The following is a 19,027-nucleotide window of genomic DNA, read 5'->3' as shown; positions in this document are numbered from 1 at the left end:
AGATAATAATGCATCAGCAGTTCAGTGTAGCTGGTTGAGATAGATTTTATTTTAACAATGATAAAAATATATCATTTGGAATTTAATCAAAGTTTGTTATAATTTATAAAATGAACCGGTGCTTGATATTGAGTCTAAATCTCCAAAGCAACCAGAAACTACTTCTGTGAAAAGAAATGTTTTGACTCTGCAGTGTAGCCTAGTATAAAAATAATAATACCTCAAAAACACACTTTAGTAGGTATAACCTAATCGCTTAAGCGCTCATAAACTCAAACATGTGATGAGCCATTCACAAGACAACAACTTAAGGTATGTACACACTGCTGATTGGAATTCAGAAAAATATGTGATTTAAGTGCCTTTGAAGGTGGTGTGGTTGTTGGGACCAGACAGGCTGGTCTGAAGGGTTTACGAAGAGTGGCCTGAAAAAGAAAAAAAATCCAGTGAGCCAAAGGTTAAGATTTGTTTGTTGATGCCACAGGTCTGGGGAGAATGGCCACACTGATTCCACAGAAAAAGAAAGGAACAGTAACTCAAATACTCACTTGTTATAACCAAATTACGCAGCAAATGGGCAGCAACATCAGAGGACCACACCGGCTGCCCTTCCTGTCAGCTAAGAACAGGAAACTGAGATTACATATCAAACAGGCTGACCAAAATTGCACAGTAGAAGATTGGAAAAATATTCTCTGGTTTGATAAGAATAAGGTGTAAACAATATGAAAGTGTGAATTCATCCTGCCTTGTAGGATGAATTCACTGCACGCTGTGTTGCGGGAGTATTTTCTTGGCACACTTTGGCCCCCTTAGTATCAATTGATCATTGTTTAAAACTACAGCTGACCTGACTGTCATGGCCATCCCTTTATGACCACAGCACACCCATCTTCTGATGGCTGCTGCCAGCAGGATAACGCACCATGTGACAAAACTAAAATGACCTCAAAGTGGTTTCTTGAACTCAGTCAGCCTCCTGAGTCACCAGGTCACAATTCAACAGAGCACCTTTGGGATGTGACTGAATGGGAGATTCACGTCATGAATGTGCAGCCGACAAATCTGTAGGAATGTTTTGATGCTATCATGTCAATATAGACCAAAATCTCTGAGATATGTTGTCAGCACTGTGTTGAATCTGTGCCACAAACTGTTAAGCCAGCTGTAAAGGTAAAACATGTAGGTTGGGCCTAGTCTGAACTCATGATCCCACTCCATACAATGGGAATATATGAATAAATTTGCTGCCATGAGTGACGGTTGAGAATGCTCTCCTTCTCTAGCTGCACATACATTAAAAGCAATATGAAACACAGGAATCACAAAGTACATGTCAATATGATTATCCTGAGATGAATCTTTCTTTGATGGTAGACATGATCAACAACGACTTGAGTGGCTTTTTACTAGGTGTACAAATGACTCATAATAATAGGTGCATTTTCATATCAGCAGCAACATGTTGTTACTGTGATTGCTATTACTGGAGTCAATACTTCTTCCCCTGTGTAAGGCATTTTGGAGAGTAATTATAAAATGTGTATAGTAATGGTAATGTTTTCAAAGCAGGGATAGCTGGTGGGTGCATCACTTAAAATATGCACACTGTCACAGTGGGCAGAATATCAGAGCCACGTACAAGCAGCTAAATGTAGTGTAATTGTGTGCAGAGTGGCTCCTTTGCTCCCTACATGCTTGATTTGTTGCTGCCCAAAGTTAATAATTAGGTCAGTTTAATTAAACTCTCAGTTTTTACTCTCCTGGAAATTAACACGTCCACCACTAGCAAGCACGCAAGCACTGTCATTCATAAATATTTTAACCTCTATCCACCTGGGGTTTTTAAATTAAAATGGTTTCCTGCTGATATAATTTCCACTTTTACAATCTGTCTCTGTTGAAGTCTCCCTGGAAAGTTCAGAAATCCATTATAGTCCAGTCACATTCCTTAACACGTGTTACATTTTCTTTCTTTTGTGTGATGACAGAATGATGGAGCAAATTCATTAATATAAAAGGTAAAAACTGGAAAAGGGGTGCCCTCAAAGGAATTACCAACTTATTATTGAAGATGATTTTTTTAAACTAATGCCTAGATACCAAAAGCTGCAGATGTCATGGTTTTAATCATCTGACAACCTAGTGCACATTACGCCAAATTAGGGTCTCGAGTTAAAATACCATTTGACTCCACATGAGCATTTGGTCAGCTGAGTTGCATACTCATCTGCTTCTATTGCAAACAATGACTTTCTGAGACGGTCCAATGACACATTTTTAAATTACCCCAAGGATGATTTCTTGCCCTGTATTCCTTAATTCATAACTCAGTAATACTTTAAAAAAAAGCAAACAAATAAGTAAAAAATTGTCACTGCATATCTGACGAAATACACACTGATACAAACCGATCTATCACAAGCTAATATCTGCCAATAGTCCAATAAAACAAAATTAGTTGACCAGGCTCAGTTGTCCGCGGTCACAACGGACAGCATGCAAAATTAGTCCATTGTGGAATTGATGTGGACTGCGAGTAATTATCCCTTCATTGGTTTGAAGTAGTTGTGACTTTGGTTTGCAGATTCTGGCTAGCAGTCCAGGAACTAAAGAAGCGTCCAATTAGAGAAGTTCCAACCAGAGTCCAGGAGATCTGGCAAGAGTTTTTGGCCCCAGGGGCACCCAGTGCTATCAATGTGGATTCAAAGAGCTACGACAAAACCACCCAGAATGTCAAAGATCCTGGACGCTACGCCTTCGAGGATGCACAGGTGAATGGTTGCCCAAAAGGAAATGATGAAGAGATGTTAAATAATAGCCACGGCTGTTTAGTTTGTGTTGCACAATGTAGAGAGGAATAGGAACATTCAGCCTGTCACTGGGACTTGGACAGTGATCAAACTAGTGCTGAGTGTACCTGACAGACCAATGAGATATTTACTCTTAGCAGTTTACAAACCACAGTCTTGGGGATCAGTGAAAGATTTTTTTTGATTTGGTTTTAGTACAAGTGTTATTTGTGTCTGACTTCATACTCGTGCTTTTGTTCATCATTCTCACATTATGTGTTTCTTCACCAGGAACACATCTACAAGTTGATGAAGAGTGATTCTTACAGCCGTTTCATCCGTTCCAGTGCCTACCAGGAATTACTACAGGCCAAGAAGAAGGTAACAAAATCAAATAAACCATAAAGCTTGGCTAAAAACATTTGATAAATTAGTTAGTGAGAAAATAAGATGAGAGAAGTACATGTAGATGACATTACGTGACACTCTATTTGGATTTGAACTGACTCTGCTGACTTGCTGATGCTGAAATAAGCCCTTCTAGCAACCAAAGTCACACCTTTTCAAAGTCTGTTAAATTACATTTTATCCCATTCCCAGTAATCCCCTTGCATAAAAACAAGTCTGCAACTTGCTTTTACACTTACCTGTAGTATCATACAGTGTATTCTGCTACAGGAGTAATGTTGATATTTATTTGTTCACTAAGGGACAAAAATCAAGAAATTGACAATTATATTGTTATTGACTTATCACAGTAAAGTTAACTCAGCAGCAGACAGATTTGGAACAATACAGGAATCACAGTGGATTTGGATTTCCCATGCCTTATTGCTTTAGCAGCCTGGTGCATTTCAGACTCCAAGTAGCTTCTTGAAATTACATATTTGTTTTTAGACAAAATGATGTTAAATTCAGTTGTTAAGTCTATGTCTCCCAAACCAAAGTGCAAACCAGTTCAAACCAAAAAAAGTTGCAAATAAAATCGGACCGCTGCAAACAATAACAGGCAAAGCGGATTTGTACAATATATTAATGGAGTCTCTTTCAGGTGTATTTGATGGAGGAGCTGATCAGGACTCTTGTCAGGCTTGTAGAAACTCTTATGAATACAGAAAAATGGGATGTCATACCATGCAGAATATTTCAGCATTACACAAGCGCATCCACGTGGTTAAAAACCTACCCTGTCTCACACCTCCTACTCTTTATCAGCCCATCTATCTGGCAAATAAAATTTCAGTATTGTATTAATGTTTTTTTTTTTAAAAGAAAAAACTGTTAAACCTACATCAATTTTGGGGCGTATGTTGTGTTAGTTCTTCTTTTTGATTGACTATGATGTGAAAGTAGTATGTTTTACATGATGGCAGAATATTCTTTTTTATGCCAGCTAAAATTAAACGAAGCCTGCATATTTTGTTGATCTAGCGATTCTTACATATGTGTAATTTGTTTAGTGACCTATGAATCCACAAACTAAAGTCACCTCAAATATGTGTTTTTTTTTTTTGTCTCAACAGAAAAGTAAGAACTTATTCTGAAGGGTCTTACTCCCAGGTAATGTCCAATGATACCATATCATCTTCATGTACTACATTTGGTTGTTGTTATTTAATTCTTGTCAGCATGTTGTGATTGCTACTCTACTTAAATGTTGTGCTAAATTCTACCATTGAATGTAATACAAAATGTGCAATTCCTGCACTAAGTGTGTTGTTAAAATACTGTGTATTTCTTCTTCCCTTCTTCCACCTTATTCCCTATTTTCATTCTTTTCTGTCTTCTTATCTCTTCTCCCAGCGCAGGGGAAACCACTGGCATCCAAGAGGTTGACCAGTTGTGTGCCATCATGCTAAAATCAATGCCAACTCTCTCTCTCTCTCTCTCTGGGACATGGAGAGGGGAACCATTTCATCTCTTCATCCTCATTGTCTGTCATCTGCTCTTGGCCCAGCCGGATGATGAGCCAAGCCTTCTGTTCATCTGTTGTCCACAGGATGTTGCATGTCCATGGAGGGGATGTTCCTTCTTCTCTCTCCACTTTCAATACCTGATATATTTCCAGTATTCTCAGAAAGGAGGCACTGCTGGACTTGAGGGGACACTGACAGACAGTCAAGATGAAAAAATAAAAAAATGACACTGAAGAAAGTTATACCCAGTGTTCCAGTTCTTTCCATCATAAATGCTGGATCGGAACCTCCCTCCTGTCTCTCACTTCCAGCTGAAACAAATGATGTCAGAGAGAAAAAAAAACAAAAAACAAAAGAAAAAAATGTAGAAAAATATAAAATGACAGCTTAAACTGATAAATCTAACCAATGTCATTGCTTTACATGATCTGAGATCACAGATACTTTGTCACGCTATGGGAAGTGTTGTGCAGAATGAATATACAATATATATATACATATATATATTATGATTAATATTATTATTTATGGTGCATTTATTTTTGCTTTGCATTATTTTATTGCACTACAAATAACTAGCACATATGATTTTCATTGCTCCTGTAAAGTCACATTCAGATTTACATAAAAAAATGCTGTCTCCTGTCTTGCGTAGAACATAATTCTTTGTTATTCTCTCCTGCATTTATTTTTATACCATATTTAAAGACACTTTTACTTACTTGTATTATTAAAGTTGGCCCTCTATCTGTTAATATGGCCTAGGTCTGATTTTTTCTTTTCCTGTATACACACAATTTTAGAATTAAATATTCATTCATTCAAATATTCATCAGTTTTAATATAATCCAACGGGTTTATGCACTTTTGTTTTCTGCCACTAGATGGGGGTAAACTATTTCCCATCGGTTAAAAAAAAAAACAGTTTTCAACACAGATCAGCAAAATGAGCTACGGTACTCTGCAGACAAATGGAGTTTTGTCATGCAAAAGTGTCATCATCCTCCGGTTTGCTGAAAGGGTTATTGTTCAAACTCTGCCCATCTGAGGTTTTGCACGGTCTGTTGATGTTTCAGCTCTTTGATGGCAGAAGTGACAGTCAGAGTTTTCAGTCTTTGTGCCCAGTGGTCAGCATAGCCAGAGCCGCAAAAGAGACAAACATCATTGTCTCGGTTGCATCAAGGAATGTGAACCGTGGCATTTTTTTTTTCAAAGCATGCTGTTAGTGCATGCACAGATGATTTATGGATTGGAGGTTACGGGTTTCGTTTTGATGTGGTGATTTGCCAATAAGAAAGGATAATTTAGGGGGTTTTAGGCAACCATTGTTTCTCTTATCCACTTTCCAAATCTCATCCACTTCCTTAAAAGTAAAGTGCCATTAACTGTCAAATTCAAGGTGAGGAAATGAAAACTTACGATGGAAAAATAAGATAAGGCAAAATCTGTCATCTTAGATTTGCCTATTATGGATGAGTAGGGATTCATATATAAATATATATATATATATATATATATTCAGAATATTAAAGGGCAGACAGAAATAAACAGCCTGTCTCTCCTAGATGTAAGTGAAAGAAATGAAGCTTGATTTGATTCACACAATAGCAAGGACCAATAGGAAAAACCCTCCCATTCTTGAGGAGGGAAAGGGGTGGTGGGGATTCAAACTAAGGCAGGCTTTACAGTGACTCAAACACGCTCAAAGACAGACTGCAGACAGTCTCCACGACACTAAGATATGGGCTTACTGTGACTGCAGTCACTTATTTTCTGAGCTTATTTTCTTAATCTAAAAGCCAAAAAGAGAACATTAGACTCAGAGAGAAAGACGTTGCCCAAGAGGATGGGAAACTGAGCACGTCCCAAACTTTAAGAAGGGAAGAAGAGGAGCAAGAACAAGCCTGAGGATACCGCAGATTATGTTGCCATGGAAACCGAAACTTGGAAGCGGACGCAAGGACCACTGAAGGTGGACGATCTCCCTTGAATGCATCGTCGACACATCACTGTCCCGCTGCACACATAAAAAGGTATGCGAACCATACATTACATTTCGATAGCACTGACTTTATACCATATTGAATGCCTCAAGACTCAAAAAAGCGCTTCAGCAGATGATTTTACATATAATCTTTCATAACGCATGGCTTGCACTAATTTGAAATTATTAACATTAAGTTCAAGAAAGTTTTCGATATTAGATAATACACACGGGCAGCTATGGTATCCCATTGTAATGTCCGTTTTACACGGAAATATAATGATACGTTATTTAAAGGCGCACAGCTTTGCAGCACATAAGAGGAAATGTGACCGTGTACGTGAACGCGCCATGTAGTCTAGCGTTTGGATTTCCCAGAGAGAAGAGAAACTGTCTGAGTGCTGGTTCATCATATCCCACGTGAGTTTCTGACTGACTGACTCAGTGCGTCTCTGAGTGACTAAGTGCAGAACCATGTAATTGGAACGGCGGTAGTTGTACAGCTATTTAGTATAATGTCCCAGCACTGATGGTTTGATTCCCACTGGGGCCACCCATTGTAAAAATATACACCTTCAAGGCGTTGAAAGGTGTTCTGGATAAAAGTGTCTGCTAAATTACTATAATTAGTGGCTGGAGGTTCCAAGTAATTAGTGTTGTGAGTGAGAGAATTAGTGAGTGATGACAGCCTGTTGTACTTTTCTTCTTAGTGAGCTTAAGAGGCAGTTTAGCCTTTCCAGTGAATATGACACTGAGACATAATGATCTTAATGAACACTATGTGTAGTAAGACCATTTATGTTACTACAATAGCCTGTGGGTGCTGAATAATCTCTACTCTTTTCTTTTCCTCCCTGTTCAGTTGCACAAGTTTATATTCCCTTATGTGTTCTCTTTGTGTTGTGTGCGCTGATACCTCTCCAAGTTGGTTTGAGAACATATGTGTGCATGTGTGTGCGTGTCCCTACAGTATGCGTGCGGGGAATGGTGGGGAGTTTGCCTTCTGATCCTGCTTACGGCTCTGGTGACTGCACCACCTTGTACAATCTGCTCTGATGTCAAAGAGGATTTAGCACACAGACACATTGTAATTTCTTAAGCAACAGAAACCACGTCATTGTGAGTCTCTGGAGATAGTAGCACTGGCATTTGATAGCAAACTTTAGTAACACGGTTAACGTGTCAAGTTTGCACTTATTATATGTAAACAGGAACTTCCCGCTGATGCTGAGGAACGTGAATTAAAACTGTGGAGTAAAACTGCAGTTTTGGCCTGTTGTGGCACATTTTTCAGTTGAAAGCAAACTTTGATATGCCAACAAATCATGAGAGTCTTCAAGAGTAACCATCCTATTACACAGTGGCCTTCTGGTGTAGCAGGCCACAGTAACTCACCAAACATTGCTCAAAGTCAGAGAACTTACATCCTAGTGAAGATCCTAAAGTGGTGCTCATTGGATAAAGAATACTTTTATTTCATATATCATAAAAATATAATAAAGTTTTCCAGCTTGAAATACCTTAAACAAGCTGACACAGATTATAAATGTAAGAATGTGAAACAAAGCTATTAAAGAGGAAACAAAAGGAGAAAAACATTTTGTTTAAGTGTAAATGGAAGGTGGTGTTAATCGCTGTAGCTTATAACGTCTGCAGTGACAACTAGTGTACTATCACAGGATTTCTAATTGGCCTTCATCCCCACTAAAGCACTTTATGTTGCTGAGGCGAAGAAGTTGTCTTACATTCTTGCCAGTACTTAGCTTGGAAAGCATTATATCTGGGCTGCTAGTCATTATCAAGACGGATTGTGTTGACAAATGGCTACCCGAACTGCCTAAAGCGGCTTCCTGGCGATGTTGGCGTTAGACACATTTACACAGCAAAGCCCCTAAAAAGAGCCCCCCAACCCCCAGCTGTTAATGAACCAACAGTGAAGCGTAGTTTGGGAAAATGCAATCCGCAAATGCAGATAATGACATGGTTCCTCTTTGTGTAATTGGCTCCGAGTGAAAACATTTAATTTACCTCTCTTTCCCTTTTTCTCTCTCTCTCTTTGCATCCTGTGTATGTGCGTTTGACTCTGTATGTGTGTCTCTGTGTGTGTGATTACACACACATGTGTGGCCACACATGGGTGCATATGCGTGCGCGTGTGCGTGTGTGGCTACCCGTGTGTGTTTGAGGTTTGAGCTGCACGGTGAATTAAATGCAGTTCTACTGTAATTAACTGCACTTACCAGTCTATGTATGAGACTTTCTGACGCACCAATAATTGAGGCATCAGGTTTTGTTTGTTTTAACCTGCCTTTGAAGACGTGCTGGGAAGATGTTTCGCATGGTTTAGTGGAAGTACATCTGTGTGTACAAATTTGAAAGCCTTGGAAAGGATTCTCCTTTCTTTATTCAATTATTTAACAACTGGATATTTGAAATCTTCAGATATTTAGCTGCCAGGCTGGCGATTTTCATGAATAATTTTGTTTTTCATTTGACTTCAAGATTTGAAAAAAAAGGCCCATTGTTATCCAGACAGAAAACATTACCATGGTATTATCATGCCATTCTGAAAAACAAAACATAACAAGTTCCCACTGATGATAATAGCTGTTTTCCAAAAAGCTTGTGTCTAGCTCAGCAGTCTCTCTGGTATTTGTGTCTGGCATTTGTAATTTCATTAGAGGTTTGAATTTTGGAACCAAGGTCTGCCACAGTTCAGTGAAGCATATTCAAAGTATTTGTGGTTCTGGTAAAACATAAAGCTGTGTTTGTGGACAATATTAGTGTTTAGCAGACACAAAGGTTGTGCTCAGTTCTGTCCCAGCATTAACACTCAAAACCACAGTCGCCTCCTGCCTCTAGGACTGTGTGATGATCGGTGCTGTGTGTCCAAGAATAAAAATCACAAGAGTGACAAAAAAAGAAAGAAAAAGCTCACAAGGAGGGATGAAGTTATATTTTTCATGAACCCCAAGTAGTGTTGGTTTTGTTTCCCGGTGTGTCATGAGTCCAGAAACCCCAACGAGTCTGCAACCCCCTCTTTCCCCCCCCCCCCCCCCCCATCTTCTATCCCCAACCACTAACCATCTACCTCAGACTCCCCCAAAAGCCCCTGAATCGTTACCCCAAAACCACAATTTGTCTTGCAGAGAGATTGATGGGTATAGCTCAGCAGGGCCACTACTCTAACACCAGCTGAGTTTGGGGGTGGAGAGGAAGCGCAGTTGCTGACTGTATAGGTCATTTGTCATGCCCTGTGTACACAGTCAGTCAGGTCATCCCTCCCCAGCCCCAAGAGCTATCCAGACTGTAGATCACCGGAGTCACATGGCGCTACATAAGAGACTGATAGAGGGAAAATGGGAAAACAAGAGCCTGGACACAAAAGCAGAGCATGTGACCCTGATCAGGGGTTTGTGCACTTCAACTCCCAGTCAGCAGGAATAAGATGGAGCAGGTAAAGACAAATGAGACTGTCCTTAAGTGGAAGGTAGTTCACTAAAAGATGAAGTGGGGTCAATATTCTCTGATAGAGCAGGTGGGGGAAAGACAGTGGGATTGTTTACTTTAGTTATTCTAACCTTATGGTGGGTGAGCGTAGGGGAGTATATATATGGTCTGTATGTGTGCAAAAATGTACATCTCTAGAAGAACCACAGACATTATTTGGATGTCCAGTTCCCGATTTGGATATGATTTAGGTGCCAAAATCATAATTTCCTGTGTAAGAACTGGCTTAAATGTGTGTCATCTGGACACACATTGTTACTTCAGCCATATAATTGATCTAGTTCCTTAGCAGACTGTACACAGATGTCTTAAGAAAAAAGCAAAGCAAAACCAAACTATAACAAAAAAAAAACCCTTTAAAAAATTCATCAGATTAGATTTGAACAAGAAAAAAATTAACAGTACACTCCATTTTCTGTGCTTAACTAACTGCAAAGTATGGCTTTATTTATTTTTTAATAAAAAAAAAATTCATACTTTATATCTGGTAGATGGACTAACAGCTGCTGTCTAGCTTATGGCAAGTGCTGCTGGGACAGTGATATACAGACTCGAGTGCTCATGCTGCTCAGACAGAGCTGCCATGACCTCAGGGTCAAGGGCAGAAAAAAACAAGGCAAAAAACAAAGTGGATCATGATAAAGTAATTTGTTCCATGTCAGAGTGAGTTGCAGGTTCAGGAAAGGAACAAAGAGAACATACGAGCAGAGCAAAGAAGAGTCTGCGAATAGTAGCAGCCAATGGCCTTGAGGCCGTTTGGTTCTCTGTCAGAATTTCTAAGTTGGTGTCATGCAATGCTTGTCAAGAGCAACATCTGCTGAAAAGATGCTTGAGTGATGGTCAAAAATGTGCTGGCGCAAATACTGACAGCTTGCACACGGGCGCGTACTCCGTTTTGACTCAAAGAGGAATCATTTCTCCAGATCATACCATCTCTATGGTGCTGGCATTGTACAAAAGGCACTGGTGATTATGGACAATATAGGCCCATAATCACTCTCACTTTAGTTTTCTTCACGTATATCACCAAAGAGTAGATGAGTGAACTGTACGGCTCTCCGACTCTTTCCCTAATAACATGCAGATGGGCCTCTCTAATGCCTGTTTACATATCTGCGGCATAGTTCATGACTAAAGTAAGCAAAGCCCTAATTATTTTACCCAGCGACGGGACCAATAAAATCAACTTCCCCTTCTCGTTATGGGTGTTTAAGTGTATCCTTTGATGGCAGGGCTTTATTTATTTTTGGAAGAGTTGCGTAGCCGAGAGGAAAGCAAATAGAAGTAATGACACAGAGATGCTGACAAATGGGGGCCCTGGTGATGGATTCATTTCCTCAATGATGCCTGGAAGGCTAAACTGCAAAGGTGGCTCAACAGGAATGAGCATTCTCACAGTTGCAAGCATAATTGGCAACATTAGTATCATGTAAGCATTTGTGTGACTGTCATGTTTCATCTCATACTACCTAAACGTGTTACACCAGCTTTAGTGTAAATGTCCAGATTCTGTTTGTGCAGATGTCTTTCTCCGTCTATTCGCTACATTGTATAGTAATGTATCTCTCTTTGCAGAATGCTGTGGAGAATAACTATCCCTGTCATACTGGCTGGGGTGCTCTGCATCACTGCAGAGACCAAAAAGTCCCGTCCTCAGGGAGCCATCCCATCTCCATACAAGTCCAAAGGAAACCTGTCTGCGGACCGTCACCATCGATTGCTTCAGCAGAAACCAGAGGTGCTATCCTCTAGCCGGGAAGCCTTGGTTGTGACAGAGCGCCGTTACCTCCGCAGAGACTGGTGCAAGACCCAACCTCTTCGTCAGACAATCAGTGAGGAGGGCTGCCGCAGCCGCACTGTGGTCAACCGTTTTTGCTATGGCCAGTGTAACTCATTCTACATACCACGGCATATGGGTCCAAGCTCGAGTCAGGGACAGAGTCGAGGCCAAACCTCAGGCTCGGGAAGAAAAAACCACAACAAAGCCCAGGAGCCATTTCAGTCCTGCTCCTTCTGTAGGCCACATCGCATCACACAGCTCACAGTGCAGCTAGACTGCCCAGACCTGCAGCCCCCTTTCAGACACCGCAAGGTGCAGAGAGTCAAACAGTGTCGCTGCATGTCTGTGGATGTGAGCGGCCATGGGAAACTGTGAAGGGGGACTTAAAGGTCTTTCGAATTTGGAATGACATCATTTATGTGCTGTCAGAGGCAGAAATTCACAAACTTAGCCAAACAAGGACTGGCTTCAAGAGGAACTGTTCTGCATCGTGTTGTACAAAGAATGGCTTGTCTTGCAACAAAATGAAACATGGAACTAGAAATACACAAAAGCTCAACAATGATTTAATTAGAGAGTAGCAGCCATGTTCATATGCCAGTGACGTTAAAAAGGAAAAAAAAAAGAATAAATCAAGTGGCTGTGTAGAGACAGTGATAATAAAGCTGTTGGTGTTTAACAATGGACATTTTTTTAGTTGTAGCATTTCAAAAATATCACATCTACCTAAAGGAGTCAAGAAAGTACCTCTTAAAAATGACAGAACATTATGGACACTGAGGATGGCCAAGCAAAAGGAAGTGCATTAAAGTAATGTCCAACTGTATAATTAGTGCAACCAATTAAAACAGTCTTTGTAAAATGTGTATCTATAGGTGGTTCTACAATCTTAGACAGCTTGTCAGTATCTTTTTTGTTGTCGTGTTTCACAAGTATTCTGTTACCCTTTTTGTTTTGTATTAACATGATGATGTCAAAGAAAAGATGAAACAATTCACACCATCCACCTGCTTGGATACAAACCTGATTGTATACTGTACATTTTCCACAAATATACTAGCCAGGAGACAAAAAATAAAGAAAAAAAAACTGCAGCATGTGTAATGGAGTTGCAATGCAATGTATACAATATATACACGTGTGTTTTAAGTATGTAAAAATATATTAAATCTATTTCATATAAAACAAAGTGATGTGTAGTGTGCATATAATTTGCCATATGATAAACAGAAATTGATCACCAATAACAGAATTTTTATCACAAAAATCAGGGTAATGTCTTTTATTCAATAAATATATATTTATATTATTTTTAATGGTCAGATGTATTCAGTCAAAACACAGTGCTGGTATTGTACATTAAAACCACATCACATGATTCTACTGCTGATTTAGCCAATGGATATTCACACTCTTTCACATAACACAAAAGGTAAAACTATCTGCATAGGATTTTGCTTGAAAGAAAGCATATTTACATTAATGTTGAAAAGAACAATAGTGGGGATTTATCAGATCACATGACTTAGAAAGACATGACCATTTAAATAAAAAACACTAAAAGATGAGGTGCTGTATGTAAAACACGTAGAATTCGCAGTTGAAACGCACCAGATGAAAATCTTGAAAGGAGTAAATTAGTTATTTTTCAGGCCATGTAAACAGACTTTTCTTCCTTGTAGGTATCATTGAATCACAATTGATGCATCTCAAAAATAAGCTTTGTTCAACTCATTTAAAGTCTCCACTATGCAATAAGGCACCATATAGAAATATTATAAAATCCTGTGCTTTTCACCATCAAGGGAGATGTGAACAACGTGTTAATGGTTTTTCTAGAAACTGAGGGTTGGAAACGGCAATAAAAAATGGCTACATATTATGTATACTGATAAAGCTTGAACATAGTGTCACCAAAAAACAAAACAGAAAAAGAACACCAAGTATTTATAGCAAATTTTCATGCAACTTGAATTCAGTAATCAGCTTAGGGATGCCTTTTTATAACACAGACTCGTTTCATTTTGTGAAATGGTGGGTAAGGACATTAGCTTTAATCCCAAGTTTAAACGATACACTTTGAACCAGCTCACACTCGACAGCCCTAAACCAATTGAAAACAAATACTGGGAGCAAATAAACGCTAAAAATGACTGATGACTCGTGTCAGATTGTACAAACACAGCTTGTGCAATAGGCTAGGTGATGATAATTTTCCATTGTCTGCTTCAGATCTTCTTACCCAACTTTGCTTTCTGTGGAAAAAAAAAAGACAAGAAAAAAGTGAGTTATTTACAGCTGGAAGCACTGGCGCTCCGCTCTAAAATGTTACTATAAGAGCCAGGATTGTTGTTTCTTAAAACACTGACAAGCATTTGCGAGCAATTGGGTCTGTTAGGTGAAAGAAAAAGGCAGGTACTGCTAGAATTACAGTAAATAAATAGAAAACAGATGACTCCATACAGTAATAAGAAAAAGTAAAATGTTATGCATACTATTCCAGTTGCATGTTTGGGTGTCACATTGTAGGAAGCCTTCTGCCTGGCCTGTTTAAAAGACTCCTCTGCCATTTTGACCCTAAAAAAAAAAGGAGAAATAAATGCCAATCATGTGATAAAGATGTTAAGAGCAATTAATTAGCTGCATAGAGCTACACAGAGTCACTAAAATTCACCATTACACCATCAAAAAAGAAAAATGTAGTATAGTGCTAAAGATTTCAGGTTTATACCATCCAAGTTGTGGTCATGGGGCATTTAAACACAAGGATTTTGGTTTGACAGGAGGCCAGACCTTCTACTCTGAAATGATTCACTCTAGTTTACTATAGCAAGGAGAGGGCCAGAAATGTCACTACTCATTTGCTCTTTAAAAAGAAAAATGATTAACATGCTGGCATTGAGTGAGTAGAGCAGTTTATACTAGCAGACTCGCCTGTTGTCTCTACCCATTACATGTTCAATGCATGGTAGTGCTGCATCTTTGCATGCCCATACAGGCAGAAGTGAGGATTACCATCTACTGTTCCACATATGGCAAAGGACAAAGAGTTAATGCTTTCAAATTAGTTTTTATTCTTTCCTACTGAACAAGCAAAGACTATGACATTGGACCTCGCTTACAAATACTATCACAAGTCAATCTTCATTGGAAATAATGGACCAATTTGCTTTTTGTTGACATATGCAGCTATATCTTCATATTTATCAAACCACTGGAAGCTAACTGGATGATGCATGTGTTTTTTTTTTTCGTTGCTGGGGTAAGGACAAAGATTTGGGTCATTTGCCCTCTTTCCCTTCATGAATTTGAATGAATCTGATAGGATCTTCAGTGAACATGAGATGCACTGCATGTTATTAATGGTTTGGAAACTCAAGCTTGGGGAAAATTCAAAATGAAGGAGCACTAGGCACATCTGTTATCACATTTTAAGGCTCCCAATCAGAGAAAATAAGAAAAAAAATGGACTGATATCTCAGCAATACTCCATTTTTAGTCAAAAGTTTTAAGCGTCCTATCAGAGGGATTTATCCGTATCATGGAAAATGTCACATTGTGGAACAGGAATCTTCATATGGCTCACCGCTCTTGTAAGATCAGCTTATTCTGCTTCTTCCACTGGTCTTTAAAATCTGTGGAAAACTCATGCCAAATGGAGAAGAATGTGTGGGGAGAGACTTCTTTCTCTCCTGCCTTCGGTTTGACTGAGAAGGATACACTCAACTCCAAGAAACTGAGGACAGAGAAGAAAAACATTACTTCAAGACCAAAACATTACAACACGAGATTACAGAAAACTATACCAATTATTGTGAAACTTGGCAGTCCTACGCAGATATGCAAAATATGATAGCTAATCTTGGAATAATGTGCTTTTTGGAGATTTAATAGTAGAGTAACTAAAAAAAAAAAAAAAAAAAAAAAAAGAATAAAAACAATAATGACCGTGCATTTCAACGAAAAAAAAAAAATGCTATTAGTGCTGCAAAAGCAAGAAAATCTGACTTAACCAAAATGATGAATTTTGCTGTATCGCTCCTTTTCCTTATCCATATGAACCTCTTTTGTATGTTTGTGTATACATACATGCACATACTCTATTGGTGTGTAAGCATGAGTGATGAAAGACAAAGGAGCCAAAGACAGATCTTGCAAAAAGAAAGTGTGCATAGAGCAGCGGATGACATACACTAAGGTGTTAAATGTGGCAGCAATTTTGAGTGGATTAATATCGTGGACAGGTTGGGGTCTCTTTGTTTGGAGTGTGCTATAGGAACACATTCCAAGCCAGCAGTAACAGAAGCCTGGAGCCATGGCTGTCTACTCTCGCTCCACTTAGATAAACAACATAGACACTGCATAGGGGGCCTCCCGTCTACTGAAGGCCTGGCATGACGGCCTGCACCTTCCATGTAATTGAAGGAACCAGGAGTCATAAATATTGACAAAGCTGCAAGATTATATTTCTTCACTGCAGCGAGAGTATATCACTTCAAACTGTGTTGGATTGCATTATACCTTACTTTCAAATTCACAACTACAATCACTGCTTTGAAACTTAAAAGACGACCAAATGTAAATCCAGGAAATAAAATGCAAAGTAACATTTATTTTTTGAGCAAAGATATGTAGGAAAAGGTTTTTAAACACACACACACACACACACACACACACACACACACAATACTCTTCTTACATCTTCTGAGTTTCTGCTAGCTGGTTCTCCTGCGTTTCCAGTTCAGTTTTGGCTGTGAAAGAGTAAGAAAAAAAAATTATGCATTTGCAAATAGACGGATTTTGCATTTCCCTTAAAAGACAGCTCTTTTATTTATAGTGTGATTTGTATATACCAGGAGATTCAAGATGTCACCATTACTTAACTCAAAAGTCCTGCTCAGGGTCAACATCGAGCCATGACATTATTGAGTGTTGGATTGTATGCTGTTGCACAACTGACAAATGAGTAGTGGAGATTGCAGAACAAGTGCTTCTTTGTGTAATATTACTTCAAATGGAGACAGATGACTGTGTTCATGTTTGTGTGAGGTGTGAGGGAGTAGTTGGACATCATGGTGCACATTAGCAAGCAGTTCCAGCAGACCACAACACTTATCTTGGGGTGCCATCGGGATCATTTTGACTGCGTTATAAATTATGATATGAACGAAAAGCAGTCAAATGTGACAGCCTTGGTTAGACAAGCATCGCAGGTTAGTACTCATCAAATTTCAGATCCAAGGGCTGATTTTTCATCTCATTTTTTCAATATATCAGCAGTTGTAGAGTCGATCCAGCTGTGTTTTGTTGGTCTATATCTTCACTATGGTGCTGTATAACTGTCAAAAGGCTAGGCATTAAATTCTTGCCCAGATAACATCTCTTTTCCCTCAAGGTCAGTAATGTGTAACCTGCTGTCTTAAACTGTCAAATGATCAGAAATGACCTATGGCCTGCAAATAGCTTTGTGAGACAGATGACAGTAGATGGAACAGAGAATCTTTCCTGGCACAAACCCGTGTGCTGCTTTTACCCAGTTGAATATCTGCTTGCTTTGTGTAATTGAAGCCAGAACCACATCTAAAGATCTCAGACAAACCTGCTGAGAGGAGCTCTATGCATTATCATTCTAAAGTGCTAAATCACTCTGCAGCCTACAATCTTGCCCGTCACTGCACATTGTCCATCAAAAATGATAACAAATTGATGAGAAATATGAAGTTATGCGACAACATTTTAAAAAAATTAATATAAAATATAATAGACTGTTAAATAACCTTTATCATGCCGAATGATTTAGTATCAAGTCTATATAGTTTGCTCTTTTCTAATAATCTTATTGTGATGTTGTTAAGATATTGTGATATTATGGGAGAGAATCAAACAAAAGAGGAAAACTTAAAAAAAAGGTTATTTAAAGATATAAAACATCAGCATTGTTGCACAACATCAACATGTCTATCTAAAGTCAATATTTCTTTTTTCCATAATGTGCTATGCATTGATGTTTAAAAGTTTATTTAACATTCTTGGCTTATTTGCTTTGATTTCTTAGGTTGCAGTTAGTAGAAAATGTAGCAAGAGTATGTCATCAGTCATACTAGTAATCTTTACATTCATCAGAAACAGATTATCACATGGCCGGTGCTCTCTTGCTAGTCATATTGACTCCATCAAAGGCCTGCATGCATGAGAATTTGTGAAGTGAGTGGAGAAAATGGAGCTAGACCAAACAGCCAAGCTCCAACAAGTCCGCTCCCACTGTTATTCTGTGGTTAGTTGCATGGTCAGAAAATAAACAAAAGCGGTTTAAACTGTGGAGCCAGAAACGGTTTAACCCCAGGCTTTTTAGAAATTACAGAAATAACAAAAATAAGACATTTGGCTGTTGTTTCTTTTTTCACTGCTGCAGTGGAAGAACCTCAAGAATCCCGTCTGGAGCCTTGTGAGTCACATGTCCATGTTACAGTGCTTACATTCTGGTCTCAGAGGAAAAACCTCATCATTTGCATCAAAGAGAGAGCCCCCATATTTCTCTCAAACGCACAGAGAGAGGAACGGAGATGGGGAGAGGTGGAAATGGGAGAGATGCTTTCATCTGCAGACTTCCTTTAAAATGGACAGTGAGCATTACTGCTGAAGCACATATGCTATGTATTAGACTCTCATTTGAATACAAAAGCAGTTGGAAAGAGGCCTGCAAGTTGGGTCCTTCAGGAAGATTGGTCACAGTCAACTGAATGTACCCAGGGTCAAAGCCAGTGCTACATAAATAATGACTATTGGTTTGTTTTTCTAAAACAAGTGTTTAAAAAAAAAAATCCAGTAAGTCTTACACATTTGAAGTAGACTGCAATAATCTAATATTGCTGCATGCAGATGTTAGATTACAGATAAAAGCTCAACTTCATGACATCTGGTGAATATGACAAATAAACACGATTATATTTTGGGTAGATTTTGATGCTATTTAAACAAAAATGCAGTAGCTTTTTCCTGTTGACTGAAAATTTGCAGCTCACAAATTTTATTATCACAGCCACGG

General features: G+C 38.9%; 3 protein-coding genes across 4 annotated transcripts in view; 2 read left to right on the top strand and 1 right to left on the bottom strand.

The window, feature by feature from the left end:
- The window catches only part of rgs7a (regulator of G protein signaling 7a), a 53,751-nt gene extending 48,304 nt beyond the window's left edge, over positions 1-5,447 (top strand). The window contains exons 15-18 of one of the 2 annotated variants that reach the window (XM_085428099.1): positions 2,588-2,774; positions 3,084-3,173; positions 4,316-4,352; positions 4,601-5,447. In XM_085428099.1, coding sequence (XP_085284225.1) covers positions 2,588-2,774; positions 3,084-3,173; positions 4,316-4,336 — 298 coding nt within the window. In that variant the 3' untranslated portion in view covers positions 4,337-4,352; positions 4,601-5,447. Of the gene's footprint in view, positions 1-2,587; positions 2,775-3,083; positions 3,174-4,315; positions 4,353-4,595 lie in introns of both variants that reach the window. The other variant, XM_085428098.1, reaches the window with a different exon arrangement.
- Positions 5,448-6,405: 958 nt separating this feature from the next.
- On the top strand, positions 6,406-13,070 carry grem2a (gremlin 2, DAN family BMP antagonist a). The gene is made up of 2 exons (XM_085427837.1): positions 6,406-6,741; positions 11,778-13,070. The coding sequence occupies exon 2, from the start codon at positions 11,779-11,781 to the stop codon at positions 12,355-12,357; it is 579 nt and encodes a 192-aa protein (XP_085283963.1). The 5' UTR covers positions 6,406-6,741; position 11,778; the 3' UTR covers positions 12,358-13,070.
- A 149-nt stretch (positions 13,071-13,219) lies between these two features.
- fmn2a (formin 2a) overlaps positions 13,220-19,027 on the bottom strand; it is a 39,949-nt gene continuing 34,141 nt past the window's right edge. Inside the window, exons 15-18 of the mRNA XM_085427836.1 lie at positions 16,682-16,733; positions 15,569-15,718; positions 14,478-14,559; positions 13,220-14,237 (exon numbers count right to left, since the gene is read on the bottom strand). Of these exons, the coding sequence (XP_085283962.1) occupies positions 14,211-14,237; positions 14,478-14,559; positions 15,569-15,718; positions 16,682-16,733 (311 nt within the window). The 3' untranslated portion in view covers positions 13,220-14,210. The remainder of the gene's footprint in view (positions 14,238-14,477; positions 14,560-15,568; positions 15,719-16,681; positions 16,734-19,027) is intronic.

The sequence above is a fragment of the Rhamphochromis longiceps genome, linkage group LG13 (genome assembly GCF_057381845.1).
Source record: "Rhamphochromis longiceps isolate RC_006_pf linkage group LG13, R_longiceps_female_GT1.1, whole genome shotgun sequence".
In the NCBI taxonomy this organism is placed as follows: Eukaryota; Metazoa; Chordata; class Actinopteri; order Cichliformes; family Cichlidae; genus Rhamphochromis; species Rhamphochromis longiceps.
This window is presented reverse-complemented; position numbering and strand designations above follow the sequence as displayed.

What these genes read in the sequence shown, in the direction of transcription:
- grem2a (XM_085427837.1), top strand. Translation starts at nt 11,779, where the DNA reads ATGCTGTGGAGAATAACTATCCCTGTCATACTGGCTGGGGTGCTCTGC.